This window comes from Anticarsia gemmatalis, chromosome 11 (genome assembly GCF_050436995.1).
Source record: "Anticarsia gemmatalis isolate Benzon Research Colony breed Stoneville strain chromosome 11, ilAntGemm2 primary, whole genome shotgun sequence".
NCBI lineage: Eukaryota > Metazoa > Arthropoda > Insecta > Lepidoptera > Erebidae > Anticarsia > Anticarsia gemmatalis.
This window is the reverse complement of record NC_134755.1, coordinates 533884-548592: the sequence shown is the minus strand read 5'-3', so window position 1 is coordinate 548592 and position 14709 is coordinate 533884. Positions and strand designations below refer to the sequence as shown.

At 33.5% G+C, this 14709-nt stretch overlaps 1 protein-coding gene across 7 annotated transcripts in view; it reads right to left on the bottom strand.

Annotated features, from left to right (window-relative positions):
• The window catches only part of Cad89D (cadherin 89D), an 87683-nt gene extending 74593 nt beyond the window's left edge, over positions 1-13090 (bottom strand). For all 7 annotated transcript variants that reach the window (XM_076119816.1, XM_076119818.1, XM_076119819.1 and 4 more), the window contains exons 1-2: positions 12960-13090; positions 4940-5085 (exon numbers count right to left, since the gene is read on the bottom strand). In XM_076119816.1, coding sequence (XP_075975931.1) covers positions 4940-5000 — 61 coding nt within the window. In that variant the 5' untranslated portion in view covers positions 5001-5085; positions 12960-13090. The remainder of the gene's footprint in view (positions 1-4939; positions 5086-12959) is intronic.
• Positions 13091-14709: the final 1619 nt, after the last annotated feature.

Below are 14709 nucleotides of genomic sequence, written 5' to 3'. Positions count from 1 at the left end.
AGTTTAAAATAATTGCTGTAACTAATCGGCCAAAGATGGTTCCAGTAAGTTGGTGTTTATTACAATTTGACTCTTTGTCCATTTTAAATAGATTCTTATCTACAAAAACTAGCTATTTTCCTTATTGTCATAGATAGAGTCCCGCTGCAAACGATCTAAGTAGCATTACAGTAGTAACTTTTCAAGCAGACACCAGGAGCAAATAGGAAAAGCAATTTTGGGTTACACAGAAAATGCTCTTTCGAGAATCAAACCTTCTTGTTATTGCTATCGTATGGTTAGTGGTCAACCTAGTGTCAAAGCTGTTCAAGCCGCCCGAAAGGCCTTTGACATGGCTTAACGACTGTTATCTTAGTAGACAACAACTGGGACCGACTTTTTACGTGCCCTCCGGAGCACGGAGACCCCCCAGCTCAAATACCACTATGCGGTCACCCATCTATAGAATGACCGCGCCAACGGTTGCTTCACCCACAGATCTTTGTCAGACGGGTGAGCGCAACTGGCTAATATAAAACCTTGACTTGACTAGATACTCTGTACAAGGGTATTTTTTTGAAGACTATACACGTTCGTAATTTTTTTATGACTAATATTTCTACGCATATTAAATTTCAACGCTTGCCGTTAATTGAATTAATGAAACGAGTACTTGCAATATGCTACATTAAATTTCAAATACCAAAAGCAGTCTAATTAAGTTAAAGCAATTGCAAGCCATACTTCCCGTGTTACGATACAGCTGTGAGACAGGAATGCTTCAATCTCGTAAACTCTAGGTAATTAGAACTACATTGCGATACAACCTGATATCACTTGAATTCACATAATGTGTGTCTTGCTGTGTAATTTCCTTGTCTCTGAAGTTGTATATTGCAGAGCTATAAACCAATTGAAATTAGTAGCTACTTTGTAAAATTATTTGACTGGCGTTACGGTGACAATGGAGATATTATAAATCTTGAATGGAGATTTATTATAAATAGAAAATACTACCACATCCAGAGTAAGCCATTACCAAATTTTACTCAAAAAATGATATTCGATAGCCGTAGTAAATCGACCTCACTTTTACGTAACAAGAATAAAAAAATTACCCGTGTTAAGACTTTTTAGCAAAGTCCTTTTTTTACCAATTAGTGTCTTACTGAAGGGCAAGGGCCTCCTCCCAAACGAGGGTGGGGTTAGGCCACTACCCTGGCCAAGTGCGAGTTAGGGACTTCGTATGCCCCCAATACAAATAAAATACTTAAAAAGAATCTGCAAATATAATTTAAACATCTTTCGAAACTTGATAACACGATAGAATTTTTAGTATTGCTCAAATAACTATTGACAGACGACGTCAATACTTTGTTTGACATCATTAATCATTTACAAATTAATTACCGCATTGAAACCATTACAAGCAAATACTTGCTTTTAATTAGATTTGAAGATGTGCCTATGAAACTACCAATTCACATTTTTTAATTATGTATGTATGGTGTAATTCCTCTCACACTAAGAGTTAAGTCGTGAGATCAATGATGGGTTCATTATAGGTATGTTTCTCAATAAATATGACTGCCACTGTGGCGCAGTTGCTTGTGTATACAACTGCTGCGGGGTCCCAGGCTCGGTTCCCGGGTCGGACACAGTGCTATTGATATTTTTCTTATTTATATTAGACTATCTGTCCGCCTGCGGTATTTCACTCTAATCGCGAGAAATTTTAAAAAATCCTCTTTTAGTGCTCGTTTACACTTTCTTAAGAATCTTTATATCAAATTTTTTTTTTCTCCGCTCAGTAGTTTCGGCGGATATCCATCAGTCAGTTAATCGGTAACGGAAGAATTTTACGTATAATAGACTATTCTTGATAGTAGTCCGGAGTTTGGTAACTTTTACTGCAATAGACTCGCCCCCAATTATATGGGACTAACATTGTTAATGGCGATACTCGGGTATATTATACACCTCTGCCTAAACCTTCGGATAAAATGTGATATTATGTATGTATGTTCTCAAACAAATAATTACAAACAATCTACATACAATACATTACATAACTCCATTAATTTTTTCCATACAAAGATTGCAAGAAATTATTTTTTGATCGAGATCGATAGTTCGATGTGTTGCGTTAACGTGGATACACTCTTGCGCAGTCAGTCAAGAGGTTGGTAAAATGTCAAAGTTTTATACGCTTCTGAGAAAGTACGCTTTTAATTCTTTATACCAGCGATCGGCAACACGCGGCTCGCCGACGTATTATTTGCGGCCCGTGAACGTCTTGTAAATAAGTCATGGGTATACACGAACCTCGCACGATAGACCGATCAGTGTGGTGTAGATAGGTAGTCTTAAGAACGCGCTAAGCCGCGATAGATTATCATGTAAATACATGGTAAAATCGACTAAAGTGCTTGTTTATTCTTAAGATATTCCTATGGTTCTTTTTTCTAATCACACTGGCCGATAGCTGTTTTGAAATTGTTAAATATAGTACAGCGAATGATAGAAGTTTTACAAGAATTTAATTTTAGACGATTAATTTTTATTTTAAAGATGGAATAGTTGTTCATATTTATGCAAATACTTACATACTACTTAAAATTTGATTTTCTTTCCATATAATGGTTAATTGCACCTTTAAACTACGAAAGACTGACTAAATTCATAGGTCTTCAACCATAACCATGTTTGGGCACGTATTTAACTATTTTACGTCACACCCCATTACGGCGTAACTGAGGTAGAAAATACCACTAAAATAGCTCTATAAAACTATTAACTCTACTTATATGGCTAATTTGCGAGCAATGACTCTCTTTAATCGTGATTAACGGCCTTTGTAATTTGCACACAACTTGTAACTCTACTTAAATAGAGACATGAAAAAATTTGGCTGTGGTTATGTTACTTTTGTTACTTTAACTCTACATTTCTTACATGTATGTATAACTATGTGGTCGTATTTAAAATTAAACTGATACTCAAACTTTGGCGTTAAAATGTAGACTATACTTGACATTATGTAGAGTGAAGTCTATACACACTTAATTTGTTCTTTAATCTTAATAAATTCATCTAAAATATGTATCTATTTGACTGCGTCTTTGATTCAATCTCTAGCCTATATGCCTGCAGATTTCATTCCTCTCTATCTTCAACTTCGAGTAAAACAGGTGTATAGTTAAAAAATAGTTATTTCCAACTATACATATAAAAAATTGTGACCTTATTTCATTATCTTATTCATAATTTCATTTTATCTGATTCTCACAGTACCCACGTTTCAAAACAACATGCGTAAAAACAATGTAGAGTTCGGCTCTACCACTAACTAACTTTCGTTTTCACCTTGGCAGGGTACCCCAGATACAGTGAATCACCAACAGAGATCTGGTCTCGCTCTACATGCGAGAGACTGATAACGACTCTACATACCTGATGGATAACGCGAGCAATTTACTTTCAATCAATTTATGAAATGTGTCAAAACGAAAAACAGGTTTTGACAGTACAATATGAAATGAATTTCTAAAACTGGGATCGCAATATTTGAAATACGTAAGACACTATGAATTTGTATATTTAAATATATTAAAATGCTCTACATTTGATTTTAATTCTTATTTCTTTTAAATATTCTGAGAAAAAATGCTTACGATATTTTAAGTTTATGTCAGTTATGCATCAAAATCGAAATTAGCTCTTTAGAGAATATAATACATGAGTGCTTAAACTCTACAATAGAGTTAGCAAAAACGACGTAATTTCATAGCGCACGTAACTAAAACTAAATAGTTATTTTATGACAATATTATTCGCTTAATTATAAATAAGTAAAGTTTGGCCGCTTTCCCTGCTTTCACTTCAGCGTCTTTAAATACGATTTGTTTTGCGATAATGTAGAGTCTTTGTTTGAAAGATTGTTTTGTTTTATTGTTCAAATGATAATGTTTTGTTTTTAATGTTATCTTTGAAGGAAAATAGTATTCAATAGGCCTGAGACGGAAATATGACAATAGCTCGTTAGTCGTGCTTCAGATTATAGAAATAAATTTTAATTGGATCGGACATACTAGTATTTACTTTATGCGTTGTGGATATTATATTTTCCCTTCCTATGGTGGATGTAAATTCTCATAATTTTATTTCATTCAATAAATAAGACTGCTCTATACCGGTTACAATTAAAAAAGTTACTGTAAGTTTATTTTTCTTGGAACTAAACTAATTCGTGTAAAAATCAAAACATTCGGAGAGGCATCACGGCGTATATTAGTCAGGTATTCTATGTAGGCAATATGGCCAGGTAACTATTTTTGTATTATGTGGCTATGAACACAAAAAGAAGCTTAAATAAAGAAAGTTAAGGTTTAAAACCAAAAGATTGCACAATACATGCAAGTGTTAGATATAACACCCCAAAACTCTCGTATTTGTCGATCGTAAAGGTCGACTCTACATAGAGTCATCATAACAAAAGTTGCATAATACACATGCAACGAAGCTCGTAAATAATAATTATAGGTAATAATACAATACGTAATGAAATGTTACCTATGTATTACTATGAAGGGTTAGGTAAAAGAGTGGTATAAAAGCTATAATATGACATTTTATGTAATTCAATCCAAAATTGTTGGGAATTTTTTGATGTACGAAATTCAATGATGCCATGAAATATTACTAAACAAAGAATACCATCAATTCCATATTAATGTCTCAAAAAGCACCAATCGGAACTATAACTAAAAAAATATAATTTTCTAATTTAGCAACAAATCCTGATGCTTATAGTATCAAACTTATGAGATTATGAAGTTGAATCCCTTGCAAAACAAAAAAAACACCATAGTTCGAGCAATAATCATATTGCGCTAGAGTTGTGCAAACTTTATTAAAAATAAATACAGGTAGAGCAGTAAGTAGAGTAAGAAATACTTACATAAAACCTCTCTAGCCAGCACACTGACCAGCAAAACGAACAAAACTCTCTTGTGATACATCTTGAAGGCACAGCTCACTCACACAACGTACATTTTGTCACTGACGTCACGACACGCACTAATTACGTCACTCTAATGCAGACATCTGAAAAAAAGAAATGTAGAGTTATTAATAAAAGTTGTAAAAAAATTACTAAGATTTACCTACATGTAATGTAATCCATAAATTGAGCTTCACAATAAGTACACAATGGTAAACTAAAATGGTAGAGTCAGAGATTTTAATAATAATTAATATGGTAGGTTTTAGAATAAATGGTTATGACATTGTTCTATTATACTATCATGTGCAATAAAACATAAATTATTTAAATTTAAAACATCATTCGACTCTGCTATGTTATCAACTGAGTGTACATTAAATAGAGCTGAGTGTAGTGTGAAAGAATAATGTAGCGGTCGCGCGTTGATGTCTTTTACTCGAAAAATGTAATGTAGAGACGCATACCGTTCAAACTTTGTGTCTTTAGTATATGTGTATTTTAAAATCACAATGTAAATATAGACTAACGAAATCAATATCCACTTGCAAAAGTAACATTTTGTCTTTGCTATTTTGAAAAATATTGTTCCACCTTCACTATATTTGCTATATTCCTACAATCTTTCATTGCAAAAACAAAATTATAATAAATACACAATATAACAAAACAAATTACGCTCAACATAGAGTCAAATCAGTTAACCCACAACACAAACTAATAGACTCAACGATCAATCGTCCCATATAAGTATATAACTCGTCTCTACATGCGCAGACGCAGCCCGAGGGAGCACCACGTAACGGCGCGCTCACCGTTACACCGCGGTTCATCGGGGATTCATTAGTTCATGCAAGATGTTTTGCCTCGTGTTATTATTACTACGTAAGAGTAATATCTCTACATTTGTAGAGTTAGAATGTGGTTTTGTTTTTGATACGTGTTGATGTGGGATTCTTTTTATTTTTATTGAATAGTGAAGAATTTTGGTATAATTGACCTTTAATGTATGGTGGCACTCCAGGGGTCACATTAAGGGTAACCTTAGTTTTTTTTTTAGAAAACAATGTTGTTTAAATGGTTACCGCGCCAAGCTATGGCGCTAGGAGGTCGTGGGTTCGATTCCCACTTTAAGCAAATAATTGTGCTATCCACAAAATTCAATAGCTTTTTCGGCTCCGGTTGTACTTTTGGTGTCTATTGATTTTATAATTTCAAAAAAAGGCGTGTTTTTACGTGGTTATTAAAAAACCTACGATTGAATGATAAATCACCTAAAGTCACAACAAAGCTCTTCAAATAAACATCATTGCAAAAATAACAAAACACATGTCTCAAACTCTACATAGAGCTAAGTAATTTGTAGCGTAAATGATTGCTCTACCACTGACACATTTGTGCCACAAAAATGTTACCTACTAATGCAATGAACACAGAAACAATGATCATTAGTTATTTAATAAGTCATATTGTTTGGGTTCCGTAAAAAATAAAATATAATAATATTGATAGAGCTCTTTTGAAATACATTTCAGAGACTTACTAATGTGTAAATGATGCAAATAAAGTAATTTAATTAGTTTTTCTAGGTTGCCCTTTATATATGGTGACTAATCCCTGTTTTACTACGGCAGACTGACAATTTATATATTTTTCAAATTCATCACTTCAGGTGTACAATTTTGACACTATTAACCAATAGTTCTGTAAATTGTACTTCTAAAGTTCCCACACTTTTGAAAATAATTACGATCAAGGTGTGCAGAACTAAAAATCTTCTCCGATATAAAAAAAATAATTTGCAAAATAAGTATGTAGCGATCGAAATGAAATACACAGGCTACAAGGAGTGATGTGAAAAGAAGTATATATTATAGCCAAGCAATTTAGTCAGCATTGTAGAGTGAGGCTTTAAAACTCTCTCGTTGTGAGCGTAGAGCCGTATTCAACAATAAACCGATAGTTAACTGATGATAGGCGATTTCATATTTTCTCTTACATTTGACTTGAAAACTCTACAATTCACTCTACCTACATCTTATATACAAATATAATTTTTGTTTGTACATTTTACTTTAACAATTATACCGTTGGCATGACGACTTGGGGACTCTATGTGATAGCTGGCAGAAAATGATGTAGAGACTCTAGGGCATTTGCGAGTGACGTTTGCCCACATATAGACCTGTATAGGTTTAGTAAAAAAAAATTAAGATCAAGCATTTTTATATGAACTTTGATTTACTTTTTACCCAAAGACACTGGCCTGTCTAATGCAACAGCGTATAGTGTGATTAATTATATTACTGTATAATAAACTTTTATTACCGAATTGTCGCTAAGTAGGTAATTGCCAATTAATCGAATCGTATCCAATTAGTATATTAGGAATGTAAGCAATCCCTTTCCGCAATAATAAAACAAGTTTTTGCTCAAAGTAAATATTTCATTTTAAAGTAAAGCATGACATGACAGTAGAAAGTAAATGAGGATTGACAAGCAAAACAAATGCCGAACTAAAAAACCGCGAAGGCGGAACCCGAGAACGAACATAGCACATTACTTGATAAAAAATGTGTTAAGTGCAATTCAGACATAGCGCGGTTGCGGGTCGTGACGTTTTTGATGCGTGAACCATGCGGTTCATTGGTTCACAAACGAAGGGCGACTGCAAGCATACTATGACAGTTGCCGCGGTACCTACGCAGACCGATATTTTGCGTTTGAGAATGATAAATGCGAAACAGTCGCGCGAACCGCACTCGTGTGGCGTGTGCGGTCGTCCATGCATCTACTTAGAATTACAATCGCTGTACTCCCGCACCCGTCCCGCAACCGCGCTTTGTCTGTTCCGCTTAAAAAACATATGTTAATACAAATTGGAGTTGCGCAAGAACATGAATAATTCACGTATCGTATATAACTGTTCACTAATAACTATGCAAACGTACATTTATACAATAAAACGATGCAATTTATCGAGTTATCCAATTGTAGCGATTTTAACGACGATGTGCGGTTTTTCATTGCGCGTCGTCATTTTCACCGCAATCTGTTCTTTTGTGATTTTTTTATTATTCATATGGTGAAAATTATATGAATATTGTTATGTAAGACCGGATATAGACGGCTTTAATTTATAACTCTTCTTTAATAGAGATCGACAAACTGTTCGAACGACTTTCTTGTCGCGTCAATGCCCTCTAGTTTCCAAGGATAGACTAGGTAATAAGGTATGCACTACTATATTTTTTTACTCCCGCTATTGGGCAAGGGTCTCCTGCCTAAAAAGTAAGGGGTTAAGCACTGAGACCACCACGGTAGCCAAGTGTGGGTTGAGGAATTTGCTCTCAAGAAATGTATTAAACGAATTTTAGGATTTCGTCGCGATGTTTTTTTTTATTATAATCTTAATTCAGAATTTCGCATATAGCGGTATACTTTGCATGCAACGCTGTACAAAATTGTTAGACTATTAGTTCGTAGTGCAGGTTTTGTCTTTTTACAATAATATTATCTGGGGGCACGGAAGTGCCCCCGCAAGTCGAGCAAAAAAAAGCGGCACGGCCGTAACATCCTTTTCTCGAAGCAATTCGGGCTATTTTTGACACCCCTATAATTTCGTTGTGGATAAAACAAGAAGCCTGGATTTTCAGCAACTAATCAGTCATTGTATAAACACGGTATATTTAAAATTTCAGTCAATTTGAACCAGTAGTTTAAGAATGACAACTTGTTAAAATTTTGAATTTTGTCACTCACTGATTCACTGACTCACTGACTCACTGACTCACTGACTCACCGATCATCAAAAGTCTAAGGTACTTCTAGCAGACTTAGAAGCTTAAAATTTAGAATACAAATAGGGTTTAGTGTCTTAATCATGGGAAAAATTTAATATTGTCTAATTTCGGTCCAGTTTTCTAAATACACAAACTGCAACAATAACTTTGTAATCCCATATAAATGTATAAGATTACAAGGTTACATTTGCAGTTAATGAATTATTATTACTGTAGAAAATAAAATAAATAGGTGTAAATAGGTACCTACTATATGAGGCATAACAGGAGGGGGTATAGGGTGGGTAAGGGTGTTTAGCCCATGAAACTGAATAACATTCCCACAGGAAAATATGTTGAATTATGAAAACAAAACGTCTTTCCATACAAATTGGACTTATGTTCGCTCTACAAAAAGGAGTGAGATGCCATCAAAAACATTCTGTAAAAACCTCAAGTCTCGCCGTAAAAAGTTGTGAGATCTATATCAAGTCGATTAATCTATTTAGTCTCTACTTAAAGGACCTTCTGTCTTAAGTTATTACGTATGTTATTATCATGCCAATTTAAAAAAAATACCTTTAAAACAAATAGATCGACTTGGTCATCGCAAGAAAACACAAATTCTCCATTAACATTTCAGGAGCATTAACTTCTTGTCGTGCTGTGTAGTGTGATACATACTAATAATCAAATAATGCGATGGCCAGGTCGGTCTATTTGTTTTAGAGGTTTTTTTTTTTTAAATTGGCATGATAATAACATACGTAATAACTTAAGACAGAAGGTCCTTTAAGTAGAGACTAAATAGATTAATCGACTTGATATAGATCTCACAACTTTTTACGGCGAGACTTGAGGTTTTTACAGAATGTTTTTGATGGCATTTCATTTTGTTTATAAAAGAGATATTTATTAAATAAACTACACGTACAGGTCACGATTGCATTCGGTTTTCTTCGATTACTTATTTTTACTTTATTTTTTATACTTCATAGATTATTGTTCACATTTCTCAACAACTCACTTTCCCTGATATTAGTCGATTTGTTCTCAATTATAATAATTATAGATACTATTGATAACCACAGGAGATTACTTTCTTAACTGTACGATCTTAGAGTCTATTTTTTACATAACTGTTTAATCGCTATCATGAAACTTTATCTTACTTTACAACAAGTCCTTCGTGGCGCAGTGGTTTAGGTCGCCACGCCGCTACGCGTCGGGAGGTCATGGGTTCGATTCCCACACGGAATAATTATTTGTATGACTCACAAATTATTGTTACGGGTCTGGTTGTACTTTGTGCCGCTGTTTGTATGTTTATAAAAGTCCCCGCGACACAAGAGCAATACTTAGAGCGGGCATTGTCTTTTTAGAGGTAAAATTAAAAAAATCCCTAAGTTAATTTTATAACGTTACACACGAATAACACTATGTACTGAAAATTTTAAACGTATACTATTTTAAATAAAAAATGCCAAATATCGACTGTCTGCTTTCACCCAAAGCTACGCATAAATAATAAACTAGATGCTAATTATTTAGAGACAGTTTCGATAACTTCATCTTTTAGCATAATTTAACAAATTACGTAACACATACTAAATGATATAAGTTGACAAAATAGACAACAATACGAAATTAAATTAAATTGTATTAAATAATGTTCTCAGAGTGCATCTATATCAGCTTTTCCTCCGGCTCTGCCCACGTAGATATATTAATCTTTTTCTAGTGTTTTTGTTTCGTTTGAACATGTTTATCTCAGACATTAATAGCAAAACTTAAAAAACAATGTATTATGTCCAAATTATTTAAGAAGATCCTGAACTAGGTATCACGCTAAAACTTTCGGAAGATTAATAAATCACTACCAATGTCAGCAATACTACTAGGCACATTTATTTATTTAGACTTGTACATAATACATATCTCATATGTACCTAAACCCAAAGTATGAAACTTTCTATGTTTTGAAAACTGTTCATTTTAAGGCAATTTTACTTCTTCTTCTTGTCGTATGGTTAGTGGTCAACCTGGTGTCAAAGTTGTTCAAGCCGCCCGAAGGCCTTTGACGTGGCTTAACGACTGCTATCTTAATTGACAACATTCGGGATCGACTTTTTACGTGCCCTCCGAAGCACGGAGACGCCCAGTTCAAATACCATTATGCGGTCACCCATCTAAAGTTTTCTTAACCCATAGAACTTTACCGACCGTGAGCATAAATATATCAAACTATTGATATATATACTAAAATATACTAAAATTGCCTTAAATTAGTCAGTGAGCATAAATATATCAAACTATTGATATATTTATGCTCACTGACTAATTTAAGGCAATTTTAGTAGTAATAAGGAAACTAAAGAAGGCATTAAGATACTGCACAATATTGCAACCAAGTGGTAGTTATATGCAGGTGTAAGTGCAACATGTTTTGTAATGACGATTACAATTAAGATTTTTGCAACACACTCCAGAAATTATGTCTCTATCAAAATATTTGAGAAGCTTTACATTAACACATGTAAACAATCTTCCGAAATACAAACTTTCGTGAATATTTTTTTAAAAGTAGCAGTACCTAATAGAACTATCGTTATGATTTAAATATGTAATGTAGTAAATTAGTGACCCCTTCAGCTAAACCCTGAGAATTTGTGTAAAAAGTGTACTTTGTCAAACAAAATACTCTTTATTTCAAATAGTCACATAATTATGATCGTTTTGGTAAATCTGGTTGCTTGTGAAAAGAAACGGCAAGAAACTCTCCGTATTCGAATCAACTTCTACTGTTATCTTTAAATGATGTTTCTTCCACAGGGAGCACCCAGTGTGTATCCTCTGCCTAATCAATTATTTTATTCACACATATATCTATCTCTACAACACGGAAAAATACATTTTCACAGACAGACAGTTATTTGAAATGCATTTGAAAAAGCGCAAACAGTTCCCGTAACAAATCTCAAGCCATTGAATCAAGATTCTACGCTTCAAAGGAAATATCCACACAATACATTAATACCACAATGAAATTCTTTACATTTTTTATCAATATCTTAAAGAATAACAATGTGTGATAAACTTCATAAATTACTCAATTGTAAAATGATTATTGCCTTGAAATTTGCATGTGTATGTTCCGAACTTGCAGGATGTTTTGCAAGTTAAAATGATCAGTACTTCGATTCTCTACCACTATCGACTACCGACAACCGGCTAGCTATCGAAATTTTGACATTTAGTATATACTGCCAAAACATTTCCTACGCCGCCCAGCAGAGGCGCTGATCAGATTGTCGGGAGTCGAAAGTAGTAGAGAATCGAGCTACGGGTTACAATATTTATGATAGCGTATTATTATGTACAAGTAAGTATGTACATAAATAAGAACGTATTTGCCATAAATTTACTACGTAAGTTATCTTTGATTAGCTTGCGTGAAGGAAAAATCTTTTAAGTTAATTCAAGTTTATATCTGTGATATATTTGCATATAAGTACCACATCTTCTATACAATCTCAACTGTTGAAAATAGATTTTATAAATAATAAGATCTATATTTATTTAAAACACTTAGACCTGAAAAGTTAAGTTGATAATATTCCAATATTTTAAGGCACCTCGTTTATTTAGTTCTACAATCTACATTCATATAAACTAGTACGAACGTAATGTTATGATTGCTATGTGTTGAAACGTGGAAAGATGAACATTTTAATTTGAGATAAGATTACAGTTACTACTGACACCACACTACGTACATACAGACATACATACTCCCGCTACATGTAATATGCACTTTCTTAACTATCTTTTACTGTAAAGAGTTAACTTATGTTATTAAACAAAGTTTGTAGTACAAACTCGAGATTTTTAATTCAACTCCTAGAAGATTTTGATGCTAAAGAAGGTTTGAAAACTTCCCCGTAGTTTTTTTTTTAAATAATTTGTGCATATTTTTCTACTCGAATTCTCATTTCTATTTAGTTTAAAATATTCTGTTCACTAAAAGCTATTTTTTTTTAATATTATGAAATATTATTAGGTATACATTTTTTTTACAATTATACTTATAGAAGTAAAAAGATACTAAAACAACTCTTAAAAAAAAACAAAATATCTTAATTTAAAACTTAAAAAAAAAAAACATTTTTTCCACAAAAAAAAATCCAAAATCTCACCTCAAAAAAAGGCACATCCAAATAACAAAACACAATCACGACACAATTTTGACATCAAAATTTCCAAAAAAAGAAAGCGTCAAATTGTATGACGGTGACGCGTGTTGCGCCCGCGACGTGCACCGGCCGACTGGCTGCTGTACTGACCGTACCAAGAACCGATAACTGATGTAACTTTGAATGTCATATAAAACATTATGTAACGACGAAAGGTGATGCGCGAATATTTTTGGACTTTTATGTAAGGACTTCCTTGTATTGTTTTGCATTTTAGCCTTTTAGCATAGACTAGACAGAGGAGTTGCATTTATCGTTGTGTTTCAGAGGATGCAGTTTTATTTTTTTATGTGTATAGGGGAAGGGGTTAGTAGAAGCTGAAAAAGCTAAAGATATATTAAACATGCCCGCGAGAGTTTAAAAGTTATGAGCTAAAGATGAATTTTGTGTAGTCACCATCTTGGAAAAAGGGATTGAGGCTGGGGGGGCAAGGGTTATGACCCCACAAACTTGAACTTAAGCTTACACTGACATACACACTTGCACAAACAAAACTGCGTCCTCTCAAAATCGCAAATTAAGGCTTCAAAATGTAACATTTCAATGGCCTAAAAGCCTTCTTAGTGATATACTAAATTCTGGTTGGGTTTGAAAGAAATTATACGCGCAAATAATCTAGGTTGATAAAGACTGCTAAATGCCTTTTGTGGGAATTGGGGGCCGAATGAGAAAAGTAAAAGCTTCGTAAAGATTATTTTAACAAAATAATGGTTTATGTTTTTTATTTGAGAATAAACTGCCTTTGTGAATTATAGTATTGTCCTGATTTAAATTCTTGGGTCAAGCTAATACTTATTGCAATTTTGTGCCGGGAACTTAATGACAGTAATTAGGTGAAATCGTTTTTATCGAATAAAAAATACGCTAGGTTTCTACGTGACTGACATATTCTGAGTTTTAAATGATGAATATTAAACTCGAAAGTGGTTTTAATTATCGAACCCATACTGCAATCGTATCGGTTTCAAGAGATACAACAAAAAATAAAAAAAAGGAAATTGGCGATGAATATGATAAAATAGGATGGTCATTGCAGACGCGGAAGACCCAAACGAAGATGGCGGGATGATCAGTCCTTCTCAAGAAGAAGGACTGATCCGATCTTGACACCTTATGAGGATTAGGAAGGAAAGGGCTTTTACCCAGCAGTGGGAAACTTAAAAAGGCTAATCCTCTTATTCATAAATTTATTTTTTCTCTTTTTCATCTTGCTAAGGAGTGAAAGAAACAAAACTCTTTATAAGTCTTTCATAACTTCATATATTTTTATGAATAAGAGGGATAGGTAGATGTGACGTTATAAATTTAAAAATAAATTATGAGCTTCCTACTACTGTTATATTATGTCCCGTTTTCTTTCTTATAGGCTTTTCAACGCAAACTCGAAGACAAAATTATAGGTTAGAGATAAAAGCGTGGCTTACTTTTACTTGCTCGAAACTGAAGCGTTTACTTAATACATAAAGACATTATGTTCGGTGAAATTATAACGAAACTGGTTTTATTGCTCTATTATTGAATGAAAATAAAATATTAAGTTGTTTTGTTTTGAGCTGCTCGTAAAAGTAAATTGCGGTTGAAGTCTTAAGAATACTGTTTAAGTTTAAGGTTTAATGTAGAGGCTGTGGTTCTGGTTCGATTCCCGAAGTGGACAAAGCATCCTGTGTTTTTTCGTAAAGGTTGTTTGTGTTAT